This window comes from Clytia hemisphaerica, unplaced genomic scaffold (genome assembly GCF_902728285.1).
Source record: "Clytia hemisphaerica strain Z4C2 unplaced genomic scaffold, Clytia hemisphaerica genome assembly, whole genome shotgun sequence".
NCBI lineage: Eukaryota > Metazoa > Cnidaria > Hydrozoa > Leptothecata > Clytiidae > Clytia > Clytia hemisphaerica.
In genome coordinates this window covers 676,670-692,333 of record NW_027103890.1, presented here as the reverse complement: position 1 = coordinate 692,333, position 15,664 = coordinate 676,670, and the positions used below count along the sequence as shown (strand labels likewise).

Genomic DNA, 15,664 nt, shown 5'->3' with positions numbered 1-15,664 from the left:
TTTGCATTCCGGTCCGTAAAATAGACATCTACAAGAAAATTTCGGACGGCAAACAAGTAAATTCGGAAACTTCAGGCATAGTGCTGCATGATGATATATGTTTGCACGTGCCTCTACGACTGTCATAGTTGACCTCCCCCAGCTCCCGGACTAATATATAACAAAGGCATGATAAAGAAAGAGTTGAAAACTTATTCGGAATTCGTTCAAGAAATGTTTTTTATCTTTCTTTACCGCAATAGAAATCAGTGGATATTGAGGCGAACTCTCTCCTTTCGCCAGATTGTTCCAGTACTTCCTTGATTTCTGTGGCTTTTTTAAAGGATCTTTCATATCAGCCATCCTTTACAGATAGTACTAATGTGCTTGTCTTGGCTTCCTTGTGAAACCAATAACCAAGGCCACATTAAAGATTTTATTTTTAGCTAAGTGTTCCCCTTTCACATCAGACACATGTTTCATATCAGGACAGTGTCTGCCTATTGTTATATTATGCTGATATAAGCAAAAAAATGTTTTTCTTTTCCTTTTTTTTTACCAATCTTGTGAATCAAAATTGATGAGTAAGCAAACGATATCACTCTTATTTGAAAACAAAACCTTTAAGTTAACTATTTTTTTTTTTGAACTAAGTTTTTGTATTTCTTATAAAGATTTGCCATTTCATTTTTTCTTGAAAGATTGAAGTAATTTGACTCGCAAATGAGAAAATAGAGGACGAAAATCAGAATACTGGAATGAGGAATGGGTAAGAGTTACTTGAACAATGTCCTTATATGGAAGTCAGGTATTCACTTGGTTAAACTCAGTCCCAGCTGCTTTCCTTATACACGAATATTCGAATATTTGACGTTAATAAGACCTTGATTTCAACATGCCTTGGGTCAATGCACAAAGCATAAAACAAGCAATGTCAATATCTTGTCGTGTTATCTTAATTTTAAGATTTTAAATACTTGTCCTGTATATATCAGTGTAAATAGTTACACTTTTTATCCTTCCGATAGCACTCACGGCGTTAGTCCCGTGGTTGTAATACGCTTACCAGGAAAATTGGAAAAGTATTCAAAGCTGCTCTGGGTACGAGCGAGATCGTATACGAACCAATGGGGGAATGAACTTTTCTGTATGAAACTGTGTTGTTTATGATCAATTCTATTTTATTTTTAGGTTTTTGATTACAAGAGCTTGATTACAAACATTTCCATTGCAAAGTTAATGGAGAAACAAAATCGATTCATACCCGATACATTAAACGAAGCCTTTTTCATTGTAAAGTGATATTTTTAACCCCTTCAAAAAACGGTCCAATCAAATGATTAAATCAAGTTTACATCAATTAGTTCATTCATACAAAATCATAAATTTGTTAATTTTTCTTTCTCTTTTATGTTCTTTTTCACTTCGACTCTTCGTTATTTTTTTCAGTTTTTTAAATTTCCTCTATCGCCCTTCAACTTTCGTCATTTTCTCTACTGACCTTTATATACCCTGGACAGAGCTTCTCGATCCCGGCCACAGATCAGAGTTTTTTTAAAGCGGTATCCTAATGGTAACACTACTCAATGTTGGTGAAAAAAAGATCTTAATGGGAAACGTCATTGAGTTACAAATTGACCCACATCGAGCTATCACTTTTCTAAAAAAACTCCGATAAAAGATGGCGAATAGAGCTCGGTCCTGAGTATATAAAAATTAAGTTCTCGAAGAACATTATGAACTTGTAAAGTGCTCAACTTTACCAGACACCACTTTCTCACTGACTCCAGTGAATTTTGTTAAGCCTGTATCAGTCAGTTATAGAAGCATCATTGACCGTTGAAAGTAAACTCGAAATCTGGTCTTGAATAGTGGTGTGCTGTAAATTTTGCCAATTGTTTTCTATGATTTCAAAATCATCGTACGATTCTCAAAATATTAGAATCGTTTCTCCCTCTGAGGAGATGTCAGTTTTTGCATTCGTAGGTGTATGTTTGCCTTAATAATAATTATTGGACATATAATACCTAATTTATGATTTTTCATAGTTTTCAAACTCAAGTTTACAAAATTTCCATAAAAAATCAGTGTAGGATTTCTAAAACAGAAATGATAAGCGCGCCATGGGGTAATCATGACGTAACGTTTGATGAGGGTACTAATTATTGTTTGAACTTCAATAAAAATGTTTTGCTATACAATCAAAAATTGTTTGCTTTCATTTGTCGAGAAAGATTTTTCGAGGGCTCGCTTTTAACAAATAAGAATAATTAAATAGTCTCCATTCACCTTAGCACCTTTCTTTTCCACATCTAAAACCCCCCGTCGTGTCAAATTTTCCTGGTCCGAAACACTATATTTTCAGATTTCAAGACGGGGGTTGTTATTATAAACTCTTTGGAAGAAAGTTAGAACCGATATTGTGTGGTTTTCAGGGGGTCCAAATTTTCATGTATAACATTTTTTATTTCAAAGGCTTCTTTTTTTCTGTTTCAGAGAATCAATCAGAAGGTATATTCATGAGAAAAAACTTTCATATAGGAATTTGAAGAAAACCAGTGGAAAATGTCGAATACAACTAGTGATTTGCTATTCAACTTGAGAAAAGTGAATTCCACAACTGTGGTACCGCCAGCCTTAGATTCAAATCTCGTTGATAATTCTGTCAAAGATTCGACAATTCTTTCTCTGCTTTCCTCGCTACATTCAACAATAACTACCACGTTGGAAAAATTACCACCGTTGCAATCAACTATTTCCACCGCTAATTCCCGAGCTAAGGAAACGATGAACAAAATTGCAAATGAAACAATTTCAACTACTGGAATTTTATATACAACCATGGGACCCAGTTCAACATTATCTGATAGGATGTTAAAATCCACTGTGGAAAATACAATATCAACAGTCAAATCCCTAGCTGACGCTCCAAATACAACTAGGAATGGCTCATTTTCTTCCAGAGGAAATTCAAATTTCCCTAAAACATCAGTCATGGAACTTGAAATACATTTAAGTCCGATCGAACTTTTCACCGCAACAATGCTTGTTATGTTGTTCGTCATTGGCACCGTGGGAAATTTATTAACCCTGTGGGTTTTCCTAGTGAAAAAGAAACGAAATCGAAAACGGTTCGAGTTGTTGTTATCTGGGTTAGCAGTGACTGATCTATTCTCGTCGATTACTGTTCCTTCTTTATTCTTATACGGAACTTTAACGCAATTCAAACGGTGGGATTTCGGACATTTTGGTTGTAAATTCATTTCGAGTTTATTCCCGGCTTCCGTCACTTTATCACAAGGGATTTTGATTTTGATTTCATATGACCGGTACCGCTCAATGAGCAGCCCATTTGGTCAGCGTATCTCAAGAACCTTTATTGGTTCCTGGATTGTAGCTTCCATCCTAATCGCCTGCGCCCTTGTGTCTCCTTACTATTACGCACTCGAGTTGGTTAGATCTCCTGAGTATGGCATTGACACGTGTATCCCTACACCGTACAAATTCAAACAAGTTTTCATTTATTCAGTTGGAAATATCGTGCGTGATTTCGTTGCAACGATCGCGTTAGTGATTCTTGGGGTGATGACCAATAAATCATTAAAAGTGGGCGCTCTTTTGGGCGGTGTTAAGGCGTTTAAGAAACGACAAGAAAACGCCAATAAGGCGCGGAAAATGCTTATTGTTGTAGCATGCGTGTTCAGTTTCTGTGTCATTCCACTGGATTTATTTCAAGTCATTGTTTACTCATTGGTGAAGATGAAAGTCAAGATTAGTGTCGGAACTTATGAAGACATACTGAAAGGGAATACATTCTTACTGATCTTACAAATCGCAAATAGTTCCACAAATTTCATTATATATTCACAAATGAACCGTAGCTTTATGAGACATTTGTTTTCGTGCATACGTAAAGGAAAACATTTCACGGCGTCCTTCCGTGCGACGTTCCGTAGTACAAGAACGGAAAGTATGGACTCTCTAACGACGAAAAGTGCCGTTATTCTCGCCGTTTTGCCGTTAACGCCGGATAGCGATAACGTGTTTCTGCAGAATAGTACCGACGGCTCACAAGACAGTCAGTTCCTTTTTCCGCCCGAACCGAACAATAATGTCCGAAAGCAGAAGCCAACTTATAAACGGACACTTTTAGCGTCTCGAAGTCGGCATTTATCTGGTAATTTTATTTAATGTCAGTGTTTGTAAGTTTTGATTTCCGATTGGAAAAAGTTTTCCGCTATGAGAAAGATTTTCCCCATTTTGTCACGTAAAAATTTTCTCGGTTTTTATTCAATTTTTATTAAATGTAGACTTTGATATAGCCTTGCTACGAGCAATCAAAATCTAATTTCAAAGCGCGCGGACCTGAGTGATGAAAAAACCATTTGAACAGTGCAGACACCATTAGTCTTCTGCTTTCCACCGAGAAATTTTGGGGGTTGCATAAATAGAGAGGTTGGGGTAGCATGTGGATCTACCACCATGTTATGTATCTTGCTGTAGTTTTACCGCCAAAATATTTTAGTATAGTAAATCAACAATAACATTGTAAAATGTCATTTTTGAATGAAAAAAATACCTCAAAATGTAAGTGGTAATATTTTCTTTCCCCCTTGTGTATTATGGCACGCTTCATACAAATTATTTCATTTAGATGAATCATGTTTATAATAAGCGTGCCACTATTAATTGGATGATTAGTGACTTGTTTTGGGGTGTAATTGTTGATGCAAGGTTGATAGTAAACAAAATTTTTAGCGTTGAATCGCTAACATAGATCCGCATTGCCAGAGAAAAACGCCAATTTTATTGAACTTAAGTTAGCGCGTTAAAATTATATCTTTAGAAACCTGTGAGATTTGAAAAAGTCAACCTTGATGAAATTCTCGGGCAGTATATATTTAATTCTACAATTTTCTGTTTTGACATTGAATTTTAGTGCACTTTTGTCAAGGTTGCTTGCTGGCAACTTCTAAGAAACTCTCAATCCTTCCCTTTTTTATCTGGCGACCACTGCTCCTATATGCATTAATTCTGACTTAGATCTTTTGGTTTGGGACAATTGCTTTCAGGGATCGCCGATAGGTTCGCAATTTATACTAGCTTCTTGAAAATGGGAAATTGTTTGCTCCGATAAAGGGCCAATTATGAAGAGGATATATGAGGAAGAATTGTAGAGTTTGGTTACTGACCAGTCAAGCAGAGAAGTGTAAAGAGATAGAAAAACAGCTTTTTGCTTGTTGATCAAAAAAAATCTGCATAATTAGTGCGATATGACGAGATTCTTTTGTTTTGAGTCTAATTATGCGTAAACTTTAGTAAACTTATATTATGGGAACACATCTCTCAAACTAAAATATACCTACATTTTCTGCCCTGAATATTCTAGCGATTCTAATGACATAACGGCACAGCACGACGGCATAATTAGATAAAAAGCTAAATTGCGAGAAAACAAGAAATTAAATCTGTTTTTGATGAATTTCTTGCAAATTTTCTCGAAATAACTGGATATCATCGTGATGAGAATTTGTCCGACCACAAGTTAGTGTAAAATTTGTTACTCGATACTGAAAGTTTAAGAGTAGTGGACTAACAAAAAATACCAATCTACTTTCATAAACGTAGCCATATAGAAACTAGCACTCTTCGCATGATGAGCCGTTTTTTCTGAACTTTTTTTAACTACCTAATTAAAGCTAAAACAAAGGAGTTTTCGATAGAAAGGATCAGAACACTTTGTGTAATCAGAGAAGCGCTATTTCTATTCCTTTTCATTTCTCTGATTCAAGTTGACAGAAGCGCCATTTGAGCCATTTCACTCGGAAAAAATGAAGAGACATCATTTTTGCGCATAATCTATATTGTTATTTACGGTAAACAAAAAATATAGAAAATATAAAATCATCCTTTAAGTCCCTCATAACGACGATAAGGAAGCTAACCTATTTAACAAGAATTGGTTCTTCTGTTTCTCGCCTGATTTTATGTCCAATAAATCTTGTTCCTCGCGATGTAAGATTTCTAAAAACTGCTTAGCAGCTCTCAATATCATGATCTTTGGCAGTGTCTTCTTGTTTGTGATGTAAGGGATGGAAGAAGCCAGTTTCTGAAATCTTTGATGTTGCTCGACTCGACGACGTCTTTCAATTATGTTTTGATTCTTCTTAGATTTCCGGATTTTGAATTCTGAATCCGGTGAGTCTTTACTACGGAAGTCATTCTTTTTCCCGCCATTTTCTTTATTTTCAAATGCAAGATTCGGTGAGTCCGGGAACTGAAAAATACTGTTGTATTGTCCTATGCGTGTTTGAGTGTTTGTAATAGATGAGTCCGGAAAATAAATGTTAAATTCGTCTCCATTATCTTCTGTCAGCCTTCCAACAACAAAAGAAGTGTTCGGGGTTATCGAGTCTGCAGATTTTGAAGGAAACAAAGGAATGTTTGTTTCTTGTTGGGAGTTCATTTGCTCGCGTGGTTTCTGGTTTGAAAATCTGGGCAATGGAGACAAAACTGTATTGTTTTGCTTACGTTTAATTGTTGGAGATTCCATTGTAATGTCTGTTAGATATTTCTCAAATTTATCTTCGGTTAGAATTTTCGGTGTGGCCAATGACGGTTCACTAGCATCTTCTTTGGTGAGTTTGACCATTGATTTTGTAATTGCAAGCGGTGAAGTCAAATAGCATAGTATTTCATCTAGCTGTTTCATATCCTTTGTCTCACACAGATTACCATTAAAATCTTCTGATGAGATTGATATCTCAGGGAGAGTGAAGCCACGCCTTTCCAAAACAGAAAGTGTTTGTAATGTTTGGCACGCCATGTCAAAGTTTGTCAGTTCTCAATTTCGGTGATTTGTCCCGTTTACTGTTCGCACACGATGATATTGAATGCGCATTTGAAATTTTCTTTCGTTTAAATTAGTGTTTTTCCTTGGTACACCCTTGTTGTGAAGCATGAACAAAGTTGTAAAAACGGGGGTTTGTAACATATTTGAATAGGCTAAAAAAACTTTTTAGGGCATTTCAAACGGAAATCAATACCCCCTGAATCGAATATCAAATCAATGTAAATTACTGTTCTATTCAGGGGGTTTTGTATTAAAAAATATAAACTACATAATTGATATGGTTTTTTGAACTGAATTAGATTTGTGTGTTTTTTTCTGAATGGCGGGAATGAAATGTTCGTCTTCCGTAAAATTAAGATGAATATATTTGACGTCATAATTTGTGACGTCATCAATAGGGATGATTTATTCACTTATTTTCACACATTTGCCCATAAAACACATATGAAATTTTAATTTTAGTTTTAGTGTTTTTGTATTGTTTTTTCATCACGTATTCTTTTTCAGTTTTGTCCGGTTGAATTTGAAGCATTAAATTTCAGGCAGGGAACACATGTGAGGCGTGCAGTGCATATCTTAGGTTAGCTTTTTCAGTTTTCTCAAAGTACAATACTCAAGATTCAAAAGCACTCACAAATCACCGTATTTGGTGGGGTGGAATCTATTTTTGCTCAAAATGGCAGAATACCGAAAATCTGGACAGAATCGCGGAATCTAGGTCCACTTCAGCTCTGTTTTGGTCTGGAAATCGAAATTTGGAGTAAGCTAATGAAGTAAAAACCCTAAAGTGAATCTCCCACGTACGATTTGAAACCGCTAAATCTTATCTGACTTGCACGGCCTTGAGCAGCCCACCTGGTTTTTATACAAATTTCAGATTGAAATAAAATTTTCCGTTAGAATTCAAAAAATATACTACCGGAAAACAAAGAAACCGCTAAATTCAATCCGTCGTCAAAAATACGGCGTATATTCTAATACTTCTCTTTTTCTTGCCTGAGAAAGGTTTAAGATTTGCAGCTTCTAGCGCTTCGGGCTTTAACTTCATTGGAGTATAAAGCCCATTTTATTTAAATGCGTCGGACTTTGTGGCCATTTTGCATTCCATTTTGCATTTGACTATATTGTCTCGACTTATATCCGTAGAAAATCAATTAAGAAAAGCGATTCAAGGAAATTTTTTTTGCTGACGTTAGCAAAAGTTGCAAAAATGCATTTCTTGAATAATATTTCGAAGGCTTTGCTTGAAATTTATCCAGTGATGTTACCAAGACAGAAGAAAACAAAAGGAATTTCATTTTTCATCAAAATCTATTGAATCATCAAACTCTTCAATAAATTAGAAGCGAAAATAACTTCCTTTTTTAAAACAATATCTCAAATACTTCAATTAATTTCTATCTTTTGAAAAACAATTTCAAATGAAAAAAATACTTTTAAATATGATACCTAAAAAAATTCTTTTCGTTTCTGACCGGGTTCAATGAATCCACAAGCCAGTGATGGGAATTCGAATTTTTGAAAAGAAAATTTTGTGGGATGGAGCATGTTGCATTGCACCAACGCGAAAAAAACTTCTCGTGTCCCCAAGCCTTAACTCCCAGCGGATTTTATTCTTCCTATTCATAAAAAAATCATTCTCAAGGGACGATGGTAATTGTTTGAATACGAGGCAAGTGACGTAATTTATGAAAAGGTCTATGCAAAAACTTTCAGTTCGAACTTTTGTGACACAAAAAAAAACAAATATCTTTTTTTACAAAAATAAAAAATTTTAACTATTTTTTTCTAGATTTTTAAAACTTTTTTCTTTCAAAACAATTTCAAAACTCTTCCAGAAAATTTTCGGACATGACTGTGGCAAAAAATGTCATAAATTTCACATGCCCGTGTTTTTTGGAAGAGCCCTATACAGGGGAACCTCAAAGTATCAAAACAGAGAAAAATAGTTTACAACATACGGTCTAATGGGCATTTTGGGAAAATGGAAATTTTTTGTACAATAGTCTGCTTTAGTTTAGATTCATTCTCGTAAATTTAGTATATCTTTCTATATCTTGAAGTTTCTAAAAATTATCTCATTTTAAATGGGTTTCCAGGCTTTTTTGAAGCTCTACCACATTATGTAAACAAGAAAGAATAAACTCTCTGTCCCTAAGTAAAAACCGATCTTATATAAATAGTAGGCCTGATTGGTGTAATTATCATGCAAATTTGGAACGAAGGGTATCAGGCATGTCTAGTCCAAATTTGGTGCTTTGATCCAAATTTGCACGATTTCTATGGAATTTGTTACAAATCGGGCCTACTAAAACAAGAGTTTTCAAATTGGTTAAAAATTATGGGAAACCAGGTATTACGAAATAATAGAACAAATGTCACTTTTCATTTTCTGAAAAAAGATACACCATTCCAATATAAATCGAACTTCTTAGAACCATATTCACATTCTGAGCTTTGGATCCCATGATCATAACAAAACACATCCACGGGCCGTCGTCAATTGATTTTCGGACAACATGGCCGCTACAACGGGTCGTTTCTTGACAATTTAGAAAATAAAACTAGTGTTGAAAAGAGCCTGGGCATCAGGTGGTCACTGCGGTTTTGTTTTCGTCGTAAAACTTCTTTATCTGAAAATATAAGGAAGAAACAGCAATATCCATGTGTAAAGAAACCAGCTAGATGCTGAATGGACCTACCTGATGATGAAAGAAAAAACCCAAGTTCAGTGATTTCCAAATATTGTAGACTGCTTCTACCTCGAATTCGCAAGGGAGTCGGTAATTGTTAGTTAATTTACGTGTGGTTTTTAAACAAACGCCGGATTGAAAATAAAGTCTATCGCTAGATTTCAAAAAATGCAGTCCCCAAAAACAAAGGAACCACTAAATACAATCCGTCGTCATGATTGCGGCGCGTTCTAGGCGCGTTCTGGATGGGAAACAAGTGGCTTCACTTTTTCTTGCCTGGGAAAGGTTAGAGATTCTACTCTAGCCCTTCGGGCCTTAAACTCAATGGTGTGTACCGCACTAGACTAGCTTCCGTAGGGCTACAAATTATTTTAAAAGGCGATTGTAGCCCTTTCTCTCCTTTTGGAAAAAGGAACTCGTCCATAAGCTCCTAAACTAAAAAAGTCAGTCAATTCGAACAATTGTATAAGTTCGAACCAATCGGATAAGGATGAAAGTGGTCTTCTTAAAAAGTCCCCGATTTTGAAAAGTTTTATAAGGAGATAAAACAAACTGTCAAAAAATAAAACAACAAAACATTAGGCTAATTCAGAATGGAGCTAGAGGGGAATCTTCAACCTTTTTCAAGCAAGAAAAAGTGAAGCCTTAAGTTTAACCTGCATTTTGAAATTTTGTTTGAAAAACGCACGGGTCAAGTATTCTGAATGGGAATTAACTGGCTTCATTTCTCATCCAGGAGTTTCGGATCCAGCCCCTTCCGCGCTTTGAAATTAATGGAAATGGAGTCCATTGGAATGATGATTTTTTGCGTGTATATGACGTGAACGTGAAAGAAATATAAACCCAGTATTTGTAAACACACATTTTGGAGTACAATTGACGATTAACAAGGAGAGGATTGTAATTTGTATGAGTTCGTAGAACGTGCCTCAAATTTTCGGGTCTACATTTTATATTTGTTTATAGTACTCTGCTCTTGGACAATATAAAAATCCTTCTCGACCAATCAGGTTCGTGTGATTATATTAGGCTGGCGATTAGTCTTGTAATGAATAGTGACGACAACAATACGACTAATTCAATCACATTTCAAAAAAATGCAACTTTGCAAAAAACAGTTGACAACATAACATGTGATATCTCAGGTCTTTTACAAGACAACAGTCATGACACCAAAAGAAGGTCCCAAAACAATAACAAGCTTACGTATCAATGACAAATGGACTAAAAGATTAGTAAAACATGTGAATTCTATTCCAACATTATGTTTCATCCAAACATACCTTATTTAGAAGTTTTAACCAGGTCCTTGCGCAATTTATGATGCAGTGTTGTTTTTTACATTTGTATTACTAGGCATTCTCAGAGAAGAGATTAGGTGGGTTAAGCTTTTTTTATTAAAAAAGTATTTTTCCATTTTATTACGAATAGTCTTTTTTTTTAGGGAAAATCGTCCTAAAGTATTCTTAACGTGATTAGATAACCTAAGTCTAGGATCCAAATTCAACCTAAATTTAACATGTACACAATATACTACACCAAGCGAAAATATGGCATTTCGTGAAAGCTTTAAGCATTACTGGCAATTGTTGGAATTTTACAGTTAAAAAGTGCTCTAAAAATGATGTCTCCAAGGTCCAGTTGCCAAAGTCTATGATGATGATATTCTCACAATATTCTTAATTATATGGCCAAATTCATTAGAACATTGCTTAGAAAAAGTGTAGAATGGTTTAGGCTAGATATCGGATGACAGTTTATAGTATATAAACAAACGCTTGATTGATTATGTCTTGACAAATAAAATAGAGGCACATCTGTAAAAGTCATCATACAAGAATCTCTACGAAAGGGGAAGTTATGATTTGTAAAGTAATCACAGTGACTCAACAAAATTTGCAACGTTTCTTCAGGACTCTGTATTTGGTAGAAATAAGATCATGAAGATTATATTATCATAGATGATAAGTCGACGCTTTTTACAAAAAAAAAAACAAAAAAAACAAGCAACATGCTGAATGGACCTACCTAATGATTAACATCAGATGAAAATAACAAAAAAGTGACAATAATTGTACAAAAATTCAGAATGGAAAAATAAAGCTTGTGTGTTGAATAATGTAAAATGGTAAAAAGGAATTTCCCCAAATACGAAAATCACTTAAACCATTCAAAATACGAAAATACGTTTTTTAAGGCGAATAAGAATTTTCCGGGAAAAACCACTTCAGCCATTCTTTAGAGAATCTTATCCTCCATCTTTGTACAAAAAATCAGAAAAAAGTAATGCCAGGATTTTGCAAAGTCCAAAAAACCCTATTTTTAGGCAGTTTTTGGCCCAAATATATTTTTTTTCGAAAATCGAGCTCCGACACATTTTAGGCATTGCCATTTTGCATCATTTTGCAAAAAATCAGAAAAAAATAATGAGTCAACATTGAGAAAAGCTATATTTTCTTATTTGGTTAAAGGGAATTTCCCCCAAAATACGAAAATCCGTTTTTTAAGGCGAATATGAATTTTCCGGGAAAAACCACTTCAGCCATTCTTTAGAGAATCTTGCCCTCCATCTTTGTACAAAAAATCAGAAAAAAGTAATGACAGGATTTTGCACAAAGTCCAAAAAACCCTATTTTTAGGTAGTTTTTGGCCCAAATTTGCCCAAATAAATTTTTTCTCAAAAATCGGGCTCCGTCACGTTCTGGGCATTGCCATTTTGCATCATTGTGCAAAAAATCAGAAAAAACTAATGAGCCAATCCTGAGAAAAGCTGGTAACAGACGGACGAACGAACGAACGAACGGACATGGGTTAATTTATAGAACCTCCACCGGGGCACCCGGAGGTAGGTCCAACAACACTTTACAGTAGATTGCCACCAATATGTAGATCAATTCTAATCCTTTCGAACATCGAATATATCATATTGAAAAATATTGACCTCGTCATAATCCTATTTGTCTAATCAAATCATCACGAAACCAAGAGTTGGCGTAGGCGAGAAAAAAGTTATAAAAAATTACTGGATGTTACAAACGAATAAACGTCAATAATTGAAATTATCTTGCAATCCCGCCCACGAACAATATACTGAATAGAAGGAAAATATGTTTTTGGCCTATATGGCGCATTATTCCATCCTTTACTTAGTAAAATTGTCCTCGAGAAGAAAAGCTATTTTGAGTTACTGACGCAAAACTTCAAAATTACTAATTCAGGGAAAAAACGTTTCCCGTTAAGTTATTTCGTAACCTGCTCAGTTATTTTTATTTTCTTTGTTTGACATTCTATCTACAGGGCCGGCGAAACTGGGGGGGCCGGGGGGGCCATGGCCCCCCACTTTTTTGCTAAGAAAAAAAAAACCAACCAACCATGGTGGCGCCTCCTTAGACACTTACTATTTGGCCCCTCCACTTTCAAAATTGATTCGCCGGCCCTGCTAGCTGCAAGAGGGTATCATGTTTTTTCGAAGGTATTGCATTCCATTTCGCAGAGCACACCTTACTCCATTACAAATTACTCATTTTGTCTAAAGCTTCAATTTATGAAAACCTAATCTAGATTTAAAAGGTTTTTTTTCTGTTGAACCAAAACTTCCCAAGTGCATTGCAGGGTGTTTGGTGTTTAAACTCATGGGCAGTGAATGACTGAACCAACTAAGGCGGACTTTGCAAATGTGTCGATCAAAATATAGTTGAACCAGTTACGTTAGTTAGTTGGATTTTCATAAGATAAAATTTCGACAATCTTTAATTTTTTTTGCGAAAATAAAACTCTCGAAAAAGTGTGATTTTGCTGAATTCACCCAAAATCTTTGAAATCACTTTTTCAATGCAAAACCAACGATTTTAAAAGTTCTGATCATTGGCAAAAACTGGTGATTTCAGACTTATTTTATAGATGAAATCCACGTGAAATTTTTCAAAGCGGCGACCCGCGAAAAAAAAAATCCAGTAAATTTATATCTCGCAATAATAAGATTTCGCAAAATCAAATCCGATTAAAGTTAGGATAATATAAGGCCAGGAAATCTTTCTGTCTCTTGGGGTCCAAAGTCGACGAAATGTAGCATTTGCCGCTCACAGGGCCAAAGTAAAATCATGACCATGAAGTTATATTCTTAATCATTCATTAATAGAGTACAAGAATATCACATGATCAAGAGAGTAAGTTTTCCGTCATGACGTAATCCTTTCAAAACTTTCCTCTCCTCCAAATTATCATCATATCAAAATCACATGATTCCTTAATTGGTTCTTAGTACTTTGCCAATTAATCCACTTTCTTTCGAAGCAATAAATCAGACGACCGCAGCCAATATTTTTTGTGGTTTCGCAATCTTGCTTGAGTGGGACAACAACAACAAATTTGAAAATTCAACAGAGATGAGTCAGTGATCCGTTAAGATAACAAAAACGTTGCTTCTACACTGAAAACATTTACTTTAAGGTCTAGCTTACTCCTCTATATGCAGCAAAAACATCATGTCACGTCACCTATAAAAGGCGTTGCATATAGCTTGCGCCCTCTTATTCGATTTTTAAGGGAATTAGGTTTTTGTCGAATAAGGGAGCATATTGAATAGTAATGCGTCAACTTTGAAAGTTTTTTGTTGACGGTGACATTCAATTCATCGAATAATGGAGCGTATCGAACAGTAGAACATCGATTTAGAGAGCGTCAAATGTATATTCGGACGTGGTTCTTTATTAACGATGAATAAAGCAGCTGCGCTGGAAGCTCCGGCTTAAGAGATAAAAAGATGTGAAGAATGAGTTTGTTGAGTTGTGTTAGAACGTTGCCCACAAACTAATAATCAGAAAGCAAAGTAATAATTTTATTGTAGAGCGAGTATGGGAAATAATCTTAATGAATAAATAAACCAGCTGGAAGTTTAGCTCTTCTAAGTGATAACACATACAATTTCTTGCCTAAAGTGCCAACCCAACCCCCCCCCCTCCCCACTCATCCCTCTACTAAAAAGTATAAAATTGGATCTAAAGGAGATAAACGTTTAGAAGTCAATATTTCCAAGTTCTTATCTATATTATAATACGCTAAAATCGGAACTCTCCAATTCTCGCATGAAGCTTTTTCGCTAGCGATTTTTAAGCAGACGGCAATTCTTTTTCGCGCCTTTTCTGTGTTGGTTTTTACATTAGTAAAATTTCAGCTTTAAAATGAAAGCCGTGAAAAACATTTAATCTTTTCTCTCTTTTTCTTATCTTCTTTTTTGAATATTTTCAGGAGCACTTTGAAATTGAAGACTCTTCTTTTTCTTTTTCATTTTGAAATATTTAAGTTTCAAATTTTCAAAACTATTCAAAGTCTTTCAAAGTCACCCTCGAATGTCTACCCTCGAATGTCTACCCACGATGGCTAGCCACGATGGCTAAAGGACTTAAACGAAAGAATATATTTACAAGATATTTTTCATTGTGGTAATTTCTAGCAATGCAAGATCTTCATTTCTTCCCAGGCAGTTTTCATTTAATTTGCATTCAATTTACTCTATCATTTTAAAGTTTTCTTTTCAAAAACCAACTTGATGAAAGTAGTATCAAAATAGTTTTAATTTTCTTTGAACATAAAAAAAAATGTCTGATGTAATTCTCCTCCGAAAATACAAGAAATTATATTAAGTGATTTGACAAAAGATGTTTTCCTTTTCCTTGCAAAGTACAAGAAATTACTTCAAATTAGTTTTCCTTGGAAAATTCAACATATTTTTTTAGGTAATGTTTCCTTGAAAAATACAAGAAAACTGTACATAAGATGATTTTCCTTGGGAAATACAAGAAATCGTAACAGGGTATTTTCCTTGGGAAATACAAAAAACTGTATATAAGATGTATTTTCCTTGGAAAATACAATAAATCGTACTCGGTGATTTTCCTTGGAAAATACAAGAAATATGTCTTAACTATGTTTCCTTGGAAAACATAACTAACTGTTCGTAGAAATTTTCCTTTTACATTACTAAAACATATTTCGCATAAGTAAACAAAATATGTGTAATTTCTAAAGTGAAAGCGAGCGAAGCGAGCGTAATAATCATGTTAAAGAGTCGTCTCGGACGACGCCGGGACGGCTAGTAAATTTATATTTTTCTAAACTAGCAAATGGCCAAGCCATGATG

At 34.9% G+C, this 15,664-nt stretch overlaps 3 protein-coding genes across 3 annotated transcripts in view; 1 reads left to right on the top strand and 2 right to left on the bottom strand.

The window, feature by feature from the left end:
- Nucleotides 1-2,474: 2,474 nt before the first annotated feature.
- On the top strand, nucleotides 2,475-4,557 carry LOC136808592 (12-(S)-hydroxy-5,8,10,14-eicosatetraenoic acid receptor-like). Its single transcript, XM_067065126.1, has one exon. It carries the CDS (start codon nucleotides 2,545-2,547, stop codon nucleotides 4,168-4,170), a length of 1,626 nt encoding a protein of 541 aa, XP_066921227.1. The 5' UTR covers nucleotides 2,475-2,544; the 3' UTR covers nucleotides 4,171-4,557.
- Nucleotides 4,558-5,899: 1,342 nt separating this feature from the next.
- Nucleotides 5,900-6,805, bottom strand: LOC136808647 (uncharacterized). The gene has a single exon (XM_067065196.1). The coding sequence runs from the start codon at nucleotides 6,803-6,805 to the stop codon at nucleotides 5,900-5,902; it is 906 nt and encodes a 301-aa protein (XP_066921297.1).
- A 1,319-nt stretch (nucleotides 6,806-8,124) lies between these two features.
- The window catches only part of LOC136808590 (protein LSM12 homolog A-like), a 30,884-nt gene continuing 23,344 nt past the window's right edge, over nucleotides 8,125-15,664 (bottom strand). The window contains exon 4 of the mRNA XM_067065124.1: nucleotides 8,125-9,465. Coding sequence (XP_066921225.1) covers nucleotides 9,421-9,465 — 45 coding nt within the window. The 3' untranslated portion in view covers nucleotides 8,125-9,420. The remainder of the gene's footprint in view (nucleotides 9,466-15,664) is intronic.